The sequence below is a fragment of the Parasteatoda tepidariorum genome, chromosome 4 (genome assembly GCF_982258835.1).
Source record: "Parasteatoda tepidariorum strain Cologne lab strain chromosome 4, Ptep-v5.0, whole genome shotgun sequence".
Lineage (NCBI taxonomy): Eukaryota > Metazoa > Arthropoda > Arachnida > Araneae > Theridiidae > Parasteatoda > Parasteatoda tepidariorum.
In genome coordinates, this window is record NC_141758.1 from 108,959,324 (window position 1) to 108,979,127 (window position 19,804).

A 19,804-nucleotide genomic window follows, 5' to 3' on the forward strand; every position below is an offset into this window, starting at 1 on the left:
AAATATCGAACCCAGTATTTAATAATCAAATTTAATATTATGTCATCAAATAATTAATATTGGTTTTTATTAAAAAAACAATCCGACCATTGAAACGAAACTTACTAAAATATTTCTTATCCCTGTTCTTTTTGTCTTTTAGTTTTTGTTTGCTTTATAGTGTGTAACATACACTAATGTAATAAATTGAGAGAATTTGCAGACTGGGTCGATTAACTCCAGAATTACTGGACCAATTTTAATGACATTTGATGTCTACATACATTGATACAACACAAAACAAATAACCATTCAACAATTGTAACACACATGCAAGATCTTGCAAAAAACTCGTTGGAGTAGGAAGGTATGAAATTGAAACAGGACAATTTAGGCCAATTGCCACAGGAAATAATAATGCGCGAGCATCACAATTGTTGAATGGTTATTTGTTTTGTGTTGTATCAATGCATGTAGACATCAAATGTCATTAAAATTGGTCCAGTAATTCTGGAGTTAATCGACCCAGTCTCCAAATTCTGTAATTTCCTACACCAGTGTATGTATTCAGAAATCTTGTCAAAATTGTTCGTACTTGCATAAAAGTACATCGATTCGGGGTCTCAATTTAATATTTAAGAGAGGAACATTATCCAGATCTTGCAAATCACAATTGGGTCAGGCGGCCGTTCGAGACGCCCAAACTAGCATAATTGTCGAATAAACAGAGAACAGCTAAAAGACAGTTATAAATAATACCTTCAATTATGAAACGTAATTTAAATATTAATTTACAAGCTCTAATGGGAATACTTGATTTTATGTTAAATTTTTATAGGGATTCAAAAAATATATAATTGGGGGGGGGGTGCACTTTAATAATTATTCATCGTATTCTTTTTTTTTTTAAGGATAGCAAGTCAATAAATTTTCTTTTAACACCATTCAACCAGCTAAACACGTTTCTCAATCTTTTGATGGCAATCGAATGAATTACAATTAATTTTGACCCCAATTAGACAGCAAACCAGTCGAAAGTTTTGATGGTTTTTCATTGATGGACCAACATGATGGTAACCATTAATGATTCCATCATAAACCATTATATTTTTTGATCGTAAACAGCATAAGTAACCATTACTCCAATGTAGGAATTCGTACTGATTTATGATAGTCCAACATAAGAATAGCAACTTGTTTTCATGGTTTGTTCGTGTTGAACCATCAGAAATTTCTTTCAGAGTTTCTTAGAAATCAAATGTTGAAACGAACAAGAACCAACCAATATAGAAATTCAGACAGATTTACATATTTTGAAAGTTATTAAGCCTTTTTTAAATCGCCAATTATCAAAATCAATGAATACTTCTGATGATGTTGGAACAAATGATGTTGGACCATCATGAATCACACTGAAACCAGAATAAATCACCAAATTTTTTTGATGGGACCATCAAGAATTTGGTAGGCACAGCTTATATTTCACCCGTTTCTCGAAATTTCTACACCAACGTAAAAACTTTCAGATATGACGGATTTTGTACGCGCAGGTCATTTGGTCACCAAAATCGAGCTTTCAGTCGATGTTCTGCTCCAACAAAAGGAGCGCCCTTCTATGACTGCAAACCAAAGACTCTGTCATCCCACGAAATAACGCTTTATGCGAATAATATGTTGTTTTCATGACTGCTGTGGGTTTGTAACAGTTATTCATGAGTGACAGGTCGAGTTAGGGCAACGTCCTCAATACCAATTTCTAAAATGGTGCAAAAAGTCACTAAGAAGAAAAACCACTGTTTTCTTAAAATAAAAAGCGTATCTAATCTAATGTTTGAAAATTTAAAAAAAGTAATACCAGTACTGTATTATCTGGATTCTTTAAAATTTGCAAAAAATAGGAAGCATTCATTGATTTTAATAGTTGGCGATTAAAAAACTAGCAACTTTCAAAATATTTAAGTTTCTTGTTTAAATTTGTTTTTACGCCTAAGACAAAATTCTAAATAGGCCCATACATTTTTTTGATGGCATATGTTGGTTTCATTGCGATTCATGAGGGTCCAACCCCATTTCATGGTCACCATCATCCAACATTTTCCATTCTGTGCTCATGGTATTTGATATAACAAACTTCCATCATTCTATGATGGAAAATGCTACTTTAATACAATGAGGGTTAGCCATCGAGAGAATTTTATTCTCATGAAGCAACAATCCTTGGTGATGGTTCAACTATGCATTTCGTGAAGGTTTAATGGGACTTCTTCTTGGCTGAGCAGGAATATACCATCAAAAACACTTGTTATTTTAACTAACATGAATTAATCATCAAACAATATCAAGGATAGCAACTATCCTTATGTTGGACCATCGTAAATCAGTCCGAATTCTTACATTGGAGTGATGGTTACTTATGTTGGTTACCATAAAAAAATGTAATTGTTCATGATTAGGCCGGGATAGCCTGGTTGGTAGGGCACTGGGCCCATGTCCAAGAGGTCGTAGGTTCGATCCCCGGCTGCCGAAGACGTGTGTAATGGTGACTGATGCACGTTAAATCTGTCAGGTCGCAAAGTCATCCATGTTCCCATAACAAGTCATACCTTTGGGGGTACAGACCCAGACTTCTGGATTGGCTCAAAATTTCAAGGCTGCAAAGTTGGGTCGGCTATTCAAAGACTGTTATAAAATAAAATAAAATAGTTCATGATGGAATTATTGATGGGTACCATCAAGATTATGTCTGTCCATCAATGGAAAGCCATCAAAAATTTTGACTTGGACGGCTTTGTCTCAAGTGTAAGGCGTTAAAAATGTCGCATTTTTATTTTCCTTAGTGAAAGATCTTTAAAAAACTCTACTAATTGTGTTCATTACCTAAGTCCGTTTTTATATCGTCTAACAATAAATTAAAAATGTATGTTACAAATTTTACATTTCAAGTTAAGTCTTTTCATTTTGAGTCTTTCTTTTTAATGCTACTTGTAAAGTACGATATTTTTTTAACTGATATGAATTGCAAACTACTTTTGAGGCTTTAAATAAATTTCAAAGATCCTTAAATAGATTTCAAAGAGGTGTTATAAATTTTATATAAGGAGCTTGTGGGTTTAATCTTTTTTGAAATTTAATTATATTTCGTCTTCTAATGCATCATTAGAAAAAAACAGATTTTTTCTTATGACCCAAAGCACTTAAAAAAAATTTTAAAAAATTATTAAAAAAAAGTTAGCTTTTAAATTTTTTTGCCTGCGTAACAAATAAAAATATCCCACTACAGAAACAAAACCATAGCAGCATAACAATATCAATATATTACTATTATTATTAATGTTAACTAAAATTTAATAGTTTAAATATCTTAATATTGCGAAACTTTAAAATTTTTTACTTCCTTTTAAAAAAGTTTTATTTCTTTTTTAAAAAAATTTTTACTTCAAATTAAAATATTTTTTTATTTAATGATTTTTGGTTTCAGTTTTATAAATAGAATTTATAAAAATGAAACACATTTATGAAATTTTAATGGGCAAATAAATAAGAAAGCGACATTTGAAACATTACTTAAGAATAATACATAAGAGATGTGTCTTTTATGCACAAATAAAAAAAAATCAAAGAGAATAATTAAAATAAGAAAAATGGGTACTGAAATGGGTAGTTCTATAAGTGTCAACTCCCACCCCCAATTTTTCAAGCATCATTACACATATAATATTTATATTCTTTGCCAATATTAATATGCAAAAATAATTGTTTCTCCAGTTTCGAGTGATTTTTATTGTATAGGAAAAATATAATTTAAATGTTGTTAAAAATAAATTAAATGATGTATAGTTAAATTTATTATAACAATAAATTCAGTAAAATGTTACGCTCTTTATAAGCAAGATTTCTATCGCTTCACAGCTTGGAAAACAACAGCCTTTTTTTGTTAGAGTAAAAAATAAAAATTATGAAATATTATTTTAATGTACCGAACTAAATTGTTATTTAAATTTCAAACACGAAGCTATCTGAGATTTCAATTTATAATTTAATCGAAATATTCTTCACTGAAAAAACGATTATTTTCTATTCTAGGAATTAAAATGTTTTAAACAATTTTTTATATCATAATAAGAGTTAGAACGAAGAACAAAAAAGAAGTGCAAACGATTTAAAATATTCTAGAGAGCCAACAATAAATTTAGAAGCTGCAAAATGAAAAAGAAACATTAATGGAAATAAAATATACATAAATTATTTATTCAAATAGTTTAATATGGGCATGAAGCTTAAAAGGGCATCAAATATGAAGCAATTCTAAATTCAGTAATTCAATTCGTGTTCAATTTACCGCAATGAAGCAATGCAACAAAAAAGAACAGAGATTCCACGCTTTGAGCTCTAAATGCCCAAATTGCAGTATTTATAAATTCTTTGTATCTCAGGAAACAAAACACTCAAAACTATTATTAAAATTTCCTCATTTCGATGTTTCAATTATATTCTTTCGCAATGTTTTTGAGAGTTTAAAATTACGAGAAAGGTTCAAAGGAAAATGCATTACAAAATACGTTTCTGTTCAAGATCTTTTTCTAAATTAATAATTTTAAAATTGATTTTCCAACTATCGCATCGCTTCACTTAATGAATATAAAAAGTTTTAAATGTTATAGATCGCTAAGTATAACATTTATAGATTGGATATGTCAGCGTTAACAGCTTTTTGTATGATACAGGCTGGATATTTACCTTTAGTTTAAAAATCACGTATCTCACTTGCCTAAAAAATCATCGTCAGCTGTAAAAGACATTTAAAACCTTTTGAATTTTTTTCCTTAATTTTATTGAAAAGGATAAGTCTTTTATTAAGTAGTAGTTTCTTACGTGGAACTACGGCACCGCAGACCGCGCAAAGCATGAATAGTGTAGTATTGGGTTCTAGTGTTATTGTACTGTAGTTTTGGTTGAACAAAAAACATGAACTGAACCAAAAGACTGAATGTTTTGTGCTCTAGCACAGGTATGATCCAATATAGGATTTTATGAAACCTGACACATCTTTTACAAAAGAATTATGTTTAACCTAACTGAACGAAATGATGTAAAAAAATAATAATTCAATTGCTCAACAGATCGTCTGCCGTCTTATTGCATGTCATTGTCACTGCACAAATGATTATTAAAATTGAAACTTCATCGCCATCCTTCATATTCACTAGGGACTGGGCAATGTTATGGTTTTTTGCATCGCGATGTATCGTCACGCTAACATCGATATTTTGATGCATCGCGATGTTTCGGTACATTAATGTATTACATTTGGTACTGCGCATATTCGAATTTTTTTCTCTTTTTGATTGATTAGTCGATTAGGGCAATTATATTCTTAAAATAAACTCAATCCTCAGAAATGTAAAACAAGAAATCTAACAAAAAATGCTCGTCTCGTTATCAGCAATAGCTTTTTTTTTTAAAAAAATCAATGAATCAGATCAGCGATATAACGCATTGAAATAAATAAATAAATGAAAAATAAAAAAAAAATAGGAACAACTAGCATCGGGAAGGCAGGGGGTGGACTGCAAAATTGACAAAGTAAAGCAGCAAAAATTATTGAAGCATCAGCAAATAAGGGATTGCAATGCAAAATCAAAACTAAAACGCACATTGAGGCAGCACTTATTAAAATCTTCATATACCGAAAAATTCAAAAATAAATAAACAAATGGTTTGAGAAAGAGTGAATTCTTATGAACAACTGACGCGGAAAGGCATTTAACATCCGAGTAGCACCTTCTTCCATCTTAAATTTAGTTCATTGCTATCAATGCTTATTAAAAAAAGGAAAGCGTAAAAAGGTAAAATTAATCCTGGAATAAAGTAAAATATTTACGATACACAATTAGTAAGTTCATTTGTTTTTTTAAATAAACGTTCTTAATAAACCGTGGGAGGCTTTCGCTGTTTTCCTCTCCATGAAAAAAAAAGTCTTCCATGAAGGCAAATTTATTCTAATACTTGATCCAGGAGTTTCCTTGTCTTCTGGATTGGGTTCAAAATAACAAGGCTACAGAGTTGAACATTAGTAGTCATAAACCAAAAAATTGAGTTGGCTGTTCAAAGACGGTAATAAAATCCAAATATCGGATCAGCGATTATTGCATAACATCGATATTTTTCGATGCATTGACTTATCGCCCAGTCTAACTAGATATCCCCCCCCCCCCAATTGCATCCATTTCTATCAAAATTTGGATATAACTGCCTTTCCTGGATTTCCTTGACCTTCATCGGACAAGGTTTTATCTTACTTATCAGAACAACCTGTTGCAATATGGTAAAAGTGTAGAGAAAATATGGGGGCATATTTTGATGACGGAAACAGGTTTTTTATGTTTGTAAACAATCTACCAATATTACTTTTTTTTCCTACAAATTTCGTACTAGGCAACCTAATAATTACTTCAGAATAAATCATTTAAATAAACAATGTTCTATATGTAACATAAATGATCGGATTTCAAATTTTTAGTAATGTAATCTATTTCCTATTACGGGAACCGGTTTTGGTTAAAACAAGTAATATAAAAAATATTTTTTTAAAGCAATTCCTACTTAGGTCAATAAAAAATTTTTTTTATTTCGTTACTTTTTATTAAATATATTTTTCTCCCATATAAAACTAAAATTAATTAGTTAAATTTAATTAATAAATCAATATTTTAAAAAATTCCACATAATTCCGGCTACCACATAATATTCTTTACAGAATTTATCTGACACAGCAAATATAAAATAATAAAATATTTAAATGTGAGCAATAAACTATTTTTTTCTCGTTCAAATAGAGCTATAAGTTAGAAATGATCACTGATGTTATTTTTAAAATATGTGAAAAACTGAATAGCTTATAGTAAAATTTATAACAATGACTAACGCTTAACTAATCCGAAAATTCCACTTCGTTTTTCGCTCATTCCTTTTTAATGAATGAATTATTATTTGAGAAAACTGTATTAACCTCAAGTGTCATCATCCACTACAAGTTTAAAAAAATGTATTTGAACTGGAATGAATGAATAAAAAGTATTTTATTAACGATTGAAAATTTGATAAAGATTGCTAACGTCGAGCTAGAGCTAAGCCTTTGCGCAATTGGCGACAATTTGGAATTCATCTCAAACCATGGTGTCATATGCTCACATAAAAATCATACCGTGAAATGGTATTTTAAAAGTACAGCTTTATTAAATGTTTTGAACAGGTAAAAACAAAATATTAAGAAAAGAAAAAATACATACCTTTAGGAGAACAGATTCACTGAGTTTTTCCCTATTAATAATTTTAACAGCTACTTTTTTCCCTGTAACACAGTGGACTCCCAGTTTAACAAGTCCTGTAAGAAATAAAAAGTCATTTTATTATATAACCGGTAAGTAATAAAACCGGTTATTATGAATACTAACCGGTCAATATTAATAATAACAGCTTCTTTTGGTGAAAGTGAGAAATATCGCAACTTTAACCGTTTATTATTAAGAGTAACTAGTGAAATTTTTTAAATGTGATTAAACGATTTATATAGCATTGGGACAAGGGTTTTGTATGCGTTAGGGCGCTTTTTCATTACACGACACGATAACGACAAAACGGATCCGATTGTCGGCGAACGACAGAGGGTCAAGTAAAATACATGGTCAGCAACGGAGCGCTTTTTCACTCACCGATACGATAACGATTATGTCGTATCCGACAAGGCGATATCGTTTGTCGGAATCGAATGTCGGTTAGGCAAGCAAATTTCTCCTCAAATTATGGCGATTTTATTAATTGTTGTGTATCTTTCCTGTTTTATGTCCTCTTTTGATATCATTATTTTATTCTTTTAATCAATTTTAATCTTTTATTAGATCATCTCAAATGTAAAATTTGAAAATAAAAGTTTTATATAATTTATTCTCATGTCTGGTTATAAATTTTTAATTTTATGAAGTTGCATTTTTTACATTATAGTGAGGTTGAAAGACTTAAACAATCATAAAAGTTTCATTGAAAATTTTTATAAATTCATTATATGCTTTAATGAAGAAATGGTATTTTGTATAATAGTAATGGTTTGATAAGAAGGTAAATAAGGACCATTATGTATTTCAAACAGAACTCGATCTAACTACTGGTTTCTGCTTGATTGAATAATAAAAAGTCTGCTCCCTGATTCAAGTGAAACATTTTTTGAAACATGGTAGATCGGCTTCATAAGATAAATTTGATAAAACTCATTTAAACAATCATCTAAAAAGATTATTCTAAATGAAACTAATATTTTAATTCGATTTTAAAAAAAACGTTAATACTTTAAAACATTTAAAGAATTTAAGTAATGTTAAGTGATTACAGACGTAAGTTGGCGAGCAGACACCAACTCAAAAGCCATATAAAAATTATTCCTCATTAACATCATTCTTGTTCTTGGTTTCTCTCATTCGGACGTAATTAAGAAATTTATTTGGGACTTTTTGTAGCTTATGGAAAAGCACATAAAAATCTTCTTCAACATATCTTGCCTCATTTATTTCGTTCGTACTTACGTTGTTGCAGAAGTTGCGCCAATAAAGGCTGTAGATTAGCGGCACTTAAAAGCCGCCAAATCTTTAGCTGCGGTGGCGTTAATACGTAAGTACCATTTCGTGCACCCAAAAACGTTTCTGCACTGCTAGCTTTTTTCTTCTAAAATAAAGTAAGAAGTTTGAGACGACGATTATCATCCGGCATATTTAAAGCTTGCAGAAAAAAATCACAGCTGAACACAAGCAACTGCTCACTTGTTGGGTCTTTGTGCCAACTAAATTAAATGAATGCCAATTTACGATACTACAAATAATTTTATCAAAAAATTAACATATTTTATTTCTAAACATTTTAGAACACAACAACATTTATTATATATCTAACTCCGTTGCCAAAACGAATTCAAAACTAAAACTTATAATTTTTCAAAACACGTTCAAATAAATTATTTAAATTTTATGTCTCTACACACTCAAACTCAATACATTGAATGAACAAGAATTTCTACTTCTCGGACTAACGATATCGGACAAGTGAAAAAACAATTGCTTGAACGATCCGGCAAAGACATAGTCGTTCACACATTTGTCGTCCGATTTTGTCGGTATCGTGTCGTGTAATGAAAAAGCGCCCTTACGGTTGAAATCCGGTAATTATTAATACAAACCGGTAAAAATAAATAATAATCGCTTCTTTTGGTAAAAGAGGGAAATGAAAAGGGCAGATTTCCGTATCGTGATCTGTGGTAGAATAATCGCCAAGTCTTGGAATATTCCGGCAGCAGCCAACGAGAAACTAAAAAAAAAAAAAAAATCATCTCAGAAAGGGACCAAATTGAAGGTTATAACTCGTTGCCCCCGGGCAAACATTTACATGTTTATTATTATTTATTTTTTTTTAATTTTTCCGGTTTAAAATCAATTTAGCGCCTGGGCGATTGTAGTTGGTGTCGCAGATCACGATAGGAAAATATGCCCAATAAAAACGCGAAAAATGACTTTGACCAAATTTCTTTAGTTATTACTAATAATAACCGGTTAGTGAGATAAATTCGCTTAATTTATTCCGGTTAGTATTAATAATAACCGATTATTCATATTAACCGTAACTTATACACAAATTTCTAATTATGATGCATAATTGTTTAAATATTCAAAAAAAATATAAAGTTTATTTCGCATATTTAGGAAAAAACATTCATAACTCTTGCATAAAAAACTATTTATTTCTCAAATTAATTTTAATGAATTTACACGGATTAAAAAAATGTTTCATAGTGCTGCTATATTCAAATTTTAATAATTTTGCATTTTTTTAAGTTTTTGTGTCTGGCGCATTATTAAGTTTGCAACTGAGTTCCCACTATTTCTTTTATATTTTTTAAAAGTTAGGTAAAAGTTAATTTTCTCTACCAATTTTCCTTCTTGTTTGACGCGAAATTTCGTGCAAAAGTAGATTTAATCGCCCTTCATCAAACTCAACAAGATCAGAATAAAATTTGTCATTAAGGTCAAAATTTTATTTTCTTTAAATTAGCATCAGAATCACGGACGGTTTTTTTAAACCGTGGCAACCTTCTCCACACACAGCACAAATTTCACGAGCATCTTTTTCAACCTCAGAATCTTGAGTAAACACAAACAGAAGGAGGTGTTTAAAATGTTCGTTTTCTCAACTTGACATTAACAGGGTTCGTAGCCAGATATTTCAACAAAAAATTAGCACCTTTTAAGTACTTTTGAAGCACTCAAAAAATATTTTTAATCACTTTCCAAAAAAGGAATATAATTAGGATCTGTGCAGTAATAAAAATTATTTTTTTCTATCGTTTTAAGCTCTTAATTTATAAACATAAAATCAATAAAATTCAAAAACATTTTCAAACACTTTGCATAATCATGATAAAATAACAAGTTTCTGATAAATAGTGCAGAGATAATTTTGAAAAATCATGAATTTTTTGTAATTTAGAACGACAATCGACGCGGCAAAGAAAAAATATCTTATTAAAGGATAGAAAATTAAGCACTTCTTACAAATCCCGAATAAAAAAAATGCACTTTTAAGGGCTTTTAAAAGACATAAACCAAAAATAAGCACACCTTTTAAGAACGCTACGCATTAACCTTAATTAGCTCGAACGAGTCGTGATGGTTCAGGGGATAGAGCATTCACCTACCAATGAGGTGACCCGGGTTCAATCCCAGTGATGGCTGGTCGATACGAATTCCGCATTCGGCTTGCACCAACCGCAGTGCTGACGTGAAATATCCTCAGTGGTAGTCGGATCATGGGTTAGAGTCCCTTTGCCGTCAGGCTAACCGTGAGAGGTTCTCGTTGTCTTCCTCTCCATGTAACGCAAAGGCGGGTTAGTTCCATCAAAAAGACCTCCTAAATTTCTCCCAATACTTGATCTAGGAGTGATCTTGTCTTCTGTATTGGGTTCATAAATACAAGGCTACGGAGTTGAACATTAGTAGTCGTAAATCTAAAAATTGGATCGGCTGTTCAACAAGGGTTAGAAAATAAAATAAAAATAAACAAAACTTCTGTTTTTAGGGATCAAAAAAACAGTTGAAACTTACATTGTTATCGGTCATATGAGATTTGAACAGTTCTATAAAATGGCCAACATTTTGCTCGATGATGAATTTCCCTTGCCGATAATATATCCTTAAATTCCGTTATTAAGCACCAGAAAAGGGTTATATTATTCTCATACACATTAGCCTGAGCTTATGAGAACCTTGTGGTCGGAGTTTTCGTTTATTCCGTGAAAAAAATGGCAATTAATTCTATTTGTAGCGGTCAGAGAACAATTGAAACTTACATTGTCATTAATCAGTATGACGCTAGGGTAAAGCCATAGGGGGTATAGCTAGACGGAAAGCGGTAAAAATATAAATTGCAAGATGGCAACCATAAGATACTAAAAATGGAATGAATCAAAGACTTGAAAACTTTTTTTGAAGTTCTTTTGTTTTCCACATCCTGTTACGATAATTATAATTTATCTAAATTATAAAAAAATATGTAAAACAATGGCTGGAATCGTGTTTCTCGAGATCATTATATTTTCTTTCTGTTGCTCTCTTCTAAATTCTTTTTTAAAAAAAATTAAATAATTCTATAGAAATTTTATTTATTTTAGTTTTAATTCCTTTTGCAAAAAAAAAAAAAAAAAAAAAATGCGTCCTGAATTTTGAAGACCTCTTTTTTGAGAGCAGAAGAATTTTTAAAATATGAAAATCTGACTTTGAGTAAGAAGTTATGTATTATAACAACTACCAAGACAAAAGAAAGAAGAATTACATCATCAACTTTTACCTACAGGTCCTGGCCGAATTTTTGACACACTAGAAGATTTTATGTAAACTCTGAATTATCAGGTGATGCTATGCACCTTTATTGCTTTTACACGGCAGAAACTGGTTTATACTTGTTTACGTTAGTGTATCAATTGGTGAAATTAGACTATATACTATATAATTATAGAATATTTATTATATCAGGTATTATATTAGTATATTATAATAATTAGATCAAATCATTAGACCCACTGCCGTGTTTTAATAGTAGCATGCTTTGCACGAGTTTATATCCCATACTTTCATATTTAAACATGCATGTAATGTTTTTTTTAGAAGAGATTTTTTACATACTTCCGATTTGTATTTATTTTTAACGTATTGCATTACAATGTTAATCAATTGATACACGAACTTAAGCAAGTGCAAACCGGTTTCAGTTGCGTAAAAACAATAAAGCTGTATAGTATCACCTGAGAAATTAAGATTTTGCATAGGAACTTACAGCGAGTCTAATAATTTGGTCAGAGACTGTACATTATGTCAAAATAACAAAAATAATTCCATTATCTGATGTGCTAATGAGCTCAATCCCTAAGAAGGTTTTCAAAAACATCTCCGCAACCTCATTCCAGCTGTCTTCTAGGGGTGTGTGTGCCATCTTCCCGGATAGACTGCGGGGGTGTGAACAATCAAGGAAAAGATTGAGTTTCCTGCTTCATCACACACACCCCTCCACAACTCAGCGGGATCTTCCCTTTAATTATCAATCTAAGCAAACACGCACGTAGACACATACTAAGAACCACCATTTTCTTTTTAAGAAAATAATTTTTTTTTAATATAAATCAATGAAATCCTGCATAATTTTGTCTTTACAATATGAATGCATAAGACTAACTTTAAAAGAGGAAGCACATTATTAAAGTTTTAAGGAATCGTTAAATTTATTTTAAATTTACTTATGTGTATCATAGGAATATGAGACTAATTATTTTTATTTCATAATTTTATAACCGTCGTTGAACAGCCGACCCAATTTTGGGCTTACGACATTAAATGTTCAACTCCGTAGCCTTGTCATTTTGAACCCAATACAGAAGATAAGGAAACTCCTGGATCAGTAACCCCAGAGAAATGATTTGTAATGGGAACATGGAGGACTTTGAGACTCGACAGATTTAACGTGCATCATTCACCGTTTACTACACAGGGAGTCTTCGGTCGGCGGAGATCGAACCCAGGACCTCTTGGACATTGGCCCAGTACCCTACTATCCAGGCTATCCCTGCCTACGATACTAAATGTTAAAAACTTATCACGATTAAATTTTTAAGATCCATCAAATAATGATTTTCACAATATGATTGCATAAAACTGACTTTAAAAGGAAAGCACACTCTTAAAGTTTTAAGGAATAGTTAAATTTAATTTTACTAATGTTTATCATAGGAATATGAGACTAATTACCACTGTTAAATTTTTAAGGTTCATCAAATAATCATTTTTGATGATTCTTTTTTTAATAAACGAACATACAAAGTTTTATTTTTAGGAATATGAGACTAACGTTTAAATGTGCTCCCACTGATGAATTTTGAAGATATATCAAATGATTATTTTTAAAGAAAGTCTTCTTTTTTTCAATCGTCGAAATTTTACGAAGTATTATCTTACAAATATGAAATTAATTTTTGAAGGTTGGCTGTTTTATTTTCAAGATTTATCAAAATTGATTGTTAGTCTTTGAAGTCTTTATTTATTTTTTTAAATGTCATTGTAGAAAGATTTATTTTTGGAACATAGGAATAATTTTTAAAGGTTCATTCTTTAATTTTTGAAATTTATCAAATGGTTGTTTGAAAAGAAATTACTTCCTTTTATATATATATTCGAGTTGATGATAATATAGAGAGTTTAATCTTTAGAATTTGAGACTAACTTTTAGAAAGTTAATCTCCAATATTGAACAAGAATACCTTAATATGTGATACATATTAAAATGCTCTAAATATTATTTAAAAGAAAATTATTTATCTTTTTCTATTACTTTCGGTATCACTGTTTTTTTTTCATTTCTTTTTTTCGTTCTTATAGTTTTATTTTATTTTCTACCTTTAATATTAAGACAATAAAGAAATTTTAAAAAATCTGATTTTCTTTTACAATAAGACCATAAAAGATTAATATTAATATTAAGACCATAATTAACCATACACCATTTAATATTAAGGGCATAAAGGCTTAATATTAATATTAAGACCATAATTAACCATACACCATTTAATATTAAGGCCATAAAGGATTAATATTAATATTAGGACCATAATTTACCATATTTAATTTTAAGACTATAAAGGATTAATATTAAGAACATAATTAACCATAGACCATTTAATATTAAGAACATAAAGAAATCAAGAATTTTTCAGAATTAAAAAAGGAAAGTCCAGAAAGTTACGTTCAAGAAAAATTATTCTGATACTTATCGATTGTGCTTACACAGGTGATAAAGTCGCCAATGAAAACACAGTAAATTTAACTATTTTTTTTCTCTCTTTTTTGGTGTTTTTCATTTATTCTGAATAATTAAAATGAAGAAAAATGAATAAATATAGATTAATTTACTTACCCAGGTGAAATGGAAAAATATCGTTCTTTTTAACTTTTTGACGCAATTGAAATATACGTAAATTTATGAGATAATTAAGGAACTATTTTGAATCCCTTCCACAAACTCAAAATTTGTGGAGGGAAAAAAGTAGGCAGAACGTTAATGAGTCTAATATACATTGATAGAAAAAAAATATTCATAGATATTAAGTTAGATATGTGCTTCCGTGAAAAACGTGTTCAAATCTACTAGTCTCATAAAATATAATTCCTGATTAATGCATAACTTAAAACAAATACTTAATAATAAAATATTTTCTGATGAGAAGAGTGTAAGAATTGAAAAGAAAAATTACGAAAGTTTACTTTACTTAAACTCCAAAATTTTTTATAAATTATCAAAACAACAGCCGAAACCTCAACTTGCCACAGAAATCTCTTATAAGAAATTATCTTTGAATGTCTCGTTATTTAAACACTTTCTCTTACCCGATATCCTACATTCAAGTAACTCACTCTTGGCACATCTTATAATCGAAAACATTTCTCTACGCGCAACATCTAACATTCGAAAACGTTCTCAATACCCCAAGATCAGACATTCGAAAGCATTCTCCTAAGCCCAACATCAGGCATTCGAAAACATTCTTCAAAACCCAACATCTGGCATTCGAAAACATTCTTCAAAAACCAACATCTGACATTCGAAAACATTCTTCAAAACCCAACATCTGGCATTCGAAAACATTCTCAAAAGCCCAACATCAGACACTCGAAAACATTCTCCAAAGCCCAACATCAGACATTCGAAAACATTCTCAAAAGCCCAACATCAGGCACTCGAAAGCATTCTCAAAAGCCCAACATCAGACATTCGAAAACATTCTCAAAAGCCCAACATCAGGCACTCGAAAACATTCTCAAAGCCCAGCATCAGGCACTCGAAAACATTCTCAAAAGCCCAACATCAGGCACTCGAAAACATTCTCAAAAGCCCAACATCAGGCATTCGAAAACAGTCTCCAAAGCTAAAAATCTGACATTCGAAAACATGCTTATGCTCTTCTCAAACACCGTCTATCTGCGATCTGTTCAAAAAACACCAAACTTTCTTCTGTTACATAATTTTATAAAAGGTTAATCCTTTATTGAAAACTCTAGAGAACTCCGAGAACAATCACTTCTACTCCTCTTCGCAGCAAGTGAACATTCTGAGGAAGCTAATGACTGCCATGCAGACAGCTTGTCCAGTTCTTTGAATTAATTATCCCCTCGTTTTGAAGTACCGATGCTTATGAGATAACTCTTACGCTTCTCTTTGTTTAAGTTCCAAATTGTGCTCTTCTATACTCTCTATAAGGTTCATTTTTATCTTCAGTTTTCATGGAAAAAACTTCTACGTGGAAGTTTGTTACAGTCATTTCTTTTTCTCCAAGACTACTGGCACCTGATTCCATTAGAGCTTAATTTCCCTTCGAAATCAGAATATCATACAAATCCATGAATCCATAGTAGCTGTCATCAGGCTCATGATCATTTCTCAACTTTTCTTCAGGATAGAGAACATAGGAAGCGTAAGGTGATATATCAGAGCAAAGACATGATGTTTTTGTTGTAAGAGGGAGCCCTTCCATTGGTTGGTATTCGACTGATGTATTGAACGTAACCAATCAGTGTATGAGGCGGTTGAAAAAAATTCCTCTACGCCGTCATTGAATTCTTCATCCATTATTTTGTTTCATAACCGTCGTTGAACAGTCGACCCGACTGTTTGGGCTTACGACTACTAATGTTCAACTCCGTAGCCTTGTAATTTTGAACATAATCCAGAAGACAAGGGAATTGCCTTCGTGGAGGATTTTTTGATGGAACTAACCCGCATTTGTGCATCATGGACAGGAGAACCGCGAAAACCTCCCACGGTTAGCCTGACTGTAAGGGGACCCTAACCCATGATCCATCTACCACTGTGGATTTTTTAGTTTAACTACTGAGTGTAAACTGGATGCGGAATTCGTATCCACCAGGCAATCGCTGGGATTCGAACCCGGTTCACCTTATTGGTAGGTGAGTGCTCTATCTTCTGAGGCATCACGGCTCACTAAAGAACATTGGAAGCATTCGGCAGAAAAAATCTCAATTATTTTTAGCTTTTATATTTATTTATTTTTCGTGTTCTTGTGCAGCAATTTTTTTTTGTGTTTAAATTAAATTGCAATAGTTTATTCAATTATCAGCTTGTTTGAATATCCAGATAGAATTATGTTTCCATTTTCCCGATGAATTGGATCTCTAATTCTTACAGAAATGCAAATTTCTAAAGGCAAATTTAATAATTCATGGCGAAATAAAAGAGTTTAGAGACTTATCGATGCATGTAAAGTATCGATACATTTCTTAAAAATGACGGTTACAAGTTTAGAGATATTTTGATGTTATATAGTGTAAAAAAAAACTACTTGAAAAGAATATAAAACATGCAATAATTATCAGAAATGAAATAATCACGATAATTAAAAACAGCATAAATATCAAAAGCGCGAAATATGTAATCAATAACCATAATTATAGTATGAGTTAAGATCACCATTTGAACAATAGAGTACGGTCTATATTTTTGACGTCGATAATTAACTAATTCAATATCATCGCAACTGTTGAGGAGTTTAATTTGGTAAATGAAAATATTGACCAAATTAAACAGTTAAATTTAAAAAATACTACGATGTATGTAAAACATTTCTGGAGATAAATCTATCACTACAACCGATATAATTTCCGGTATCTACAAGCATTACTAAAAGCTCTTAAACATTCTTTAAATGAAAGACTTAATACATTTACATTAATGTTTGTTACGACTGGAACATATTTTATACCAACCATTTCATTTCATTACAAATCGCAGCGCCACCTAGCCATAACAACCTTCGTCATAAAATACCACCACTAAAACCTCCAGAGAGAATCTCTACTTTTGCAACTTTACGAGCAAACAAGGAGGTAACAATTTGGTGCAAAGCCTCGCCTTTTGTTCATCCTCGTAAAATGTCAGACTCTATTGTGAAAGATGCCAAGGTGGTTAATATAGGAGGGGATATAAAAAATGAAGATCTTATGTCTGGTGCAGAGAGAGAAAAATAGAATAAAGCTGCTAAACGTGAAGTTTTATGAAGATGCGGTATTTGATAAGGCACGTGTTATAAGGCTTGATTGCTTACGATTGTAGCGTTTGGGTATCCTGCATAATTTATACCGAAAAAAATATCTAGTTATTTAGTCTTTAGTTTTTTATGCCAATTAGAGTTATCATTATACTTTTTAATTTTTTTAGAAATACTAGATAATACTAAAACATACTAAAATTCAAAAAGTAGCTCCGAAATTCCTCTATAATTGAATTTTTTTTTTTTTTAAATTAAATTATTTTTCGGAAATGTACTAACAATTAAAAAGATATTCTGAAAATCATGTTTAGAATCGTTTTCCTCAAAAAAACACAGTCGATTTCTTAAAAAAAAAATCAATAAACTAACCAAATACTATAATAAAAATTAACAAAAACTGTGTAGAAAAAGTCCTCCCTTTATAGAATTATTGTTCTTTTTTCAAAAGATCACAATCTTTTACACCGAAATATATGAAAAATTCATAGAATTATTTTTTTCCCAAAATACCTTAATCATTTTTTTTCTTCAAAATCATATTAAAATTCAAATGATAACTCCAAAGATTTTTCAATCATAGAATCGTTTTTCTTTTTTTAAAAATATAAATAAATAATAACTCAAAATTTTTTTCTAAAACTCTCCCATTCATAGAAATATTTTTTCAAACACCCTTAATATTTTCTAAGCAAATATAAAACGATTCTAATAATCCACCATTTTTTAAATCGTATTTAAAAAAAAAAACATTTATCAGATTACTAACAATTAGAAAAGGGTTCCGAAAAACCTTCATTTAAAGAATAGTTTTCGCAAATAATAACAACCTTTTTCTCAAGAAATAAACTAAAAACTAGAACATGATGCCCCAAAAGTCCTCCACTTATAAAATTATTCTTTTTTCAATACAGCCCTTGGCCAAATTATTCGACGCACTGTAAGATTCTATGTAAAATCTTAATTATCACGTGATACTCTATACAGCTTTATTGTTTTTACGCCACTGATATCAGTTTGCAGTTGTTTACGATCGAATATCAATGAGTTAACATTGTAATGCAATACGTTATAAATAAACACAAATAGGAAGTATATAAAAAATCTCCTAAATAAAAACCTGTTACATGTATGTTTAAATATAAAAGTATTGCCTATAAACTCGTGCAAAACATGTCATTATTGAAACACTACAGTGCGTCTATTAATTTGGTCTAATTATTATAATATACTAATATAATGATTGATATAATAAATATTCTATAATTATATAATATTTAGTCCAATTTATCCAAGCGTCGAATTTATATCATATATTGTCTAATTTAACCAACTGGTACCCGAACATAAACTAGTGCAAACCGGTTTCAGTCACGTAAAAACAATAAATGCTGTATAGTATCACCTGATAACTAAGATTTTACATAGAATCTTACAGTGCACTAGTTCTTACAGTGCATAGAATCTTACAGTGTGTCTAATAATTTGGCCAAGGGCTGCAAGTGTAGAGCACTCTTCAATACATTGTGCAACGTTTTATCTTTGACAACTTTAAGAACACCGACCTTAATATCATCATTATATGAAAGGTGGAAACAAAATATCTCTTTCTTCTCTTCCTTCAAGACTTTATTTACACTAACCGAAACGTAAGTGAAGAAATTGCGTATGACAAATCTTTTCTAAGGTCTTGTCCCCCTCCATTTATAACTGAAGCCAAATGAATCAATAGCCACGAACGTTTATATAAACTTTGACGTAAGTCACCATGGAAACGGGAAAACGTTCAACTAACATCTGTCAACACCTTTTCTAAAACGGGAAACACGGAGAATTCGCTCCTGTTTTGACACTGACGCTTAATCTTAAGAGGAGTTCTAGACATACGTGCTTGTAATGAATATGTTTCATAATAAAAAAGATATGCCGAAGGAATTGTTACATACAACAATGTATTTTAATAAAAAATTCCACTTGCATTTCTGCGTCACAATTTTTTGAAAAGATTGATAACGAAATGGGGATGGAGAAAAAAAAATTAAATTTTAAATTGAAGGTCAAAGGGAAGATTGTTAGTTTGCCAGTGTTTCCGAAACTTATGACTTTTGTGTACCCTTTCTAAATTTTTCGTAAAGCTGTGTACCATTAATAAAAAAAAATGAATGTATTTTTTACTATAAAAAA

The 19,804-nt window shown here is 30.7% G+C and overlaps 1 protein-coding gene across 2 annotated transcripts in view; it reads right to left on the reverse strand.

Annotated features, from left to right (window-relative positions):
• The window catches only part of LOC107442572 (serine/threonine-protein kinase BRSK2), a 223,225-nt gene that overhangs the window by 119,513 nt on the left and 83,908 nt on the right, over nt 1–19,804 (reverse strand). For both annotated transcript variants that reach the window (XM_071182844.2, XM_071182845.2), the window contains exon 2: nt 7,269–7,363. In XM_071182844.2, the coding sequence (XP_071038945.1) occupies nt 7,269–7,363 (95 nt within the window). The remainder of the gene's footprint in view (nt 1–7,268; nt 7,364–19,804) is intronic.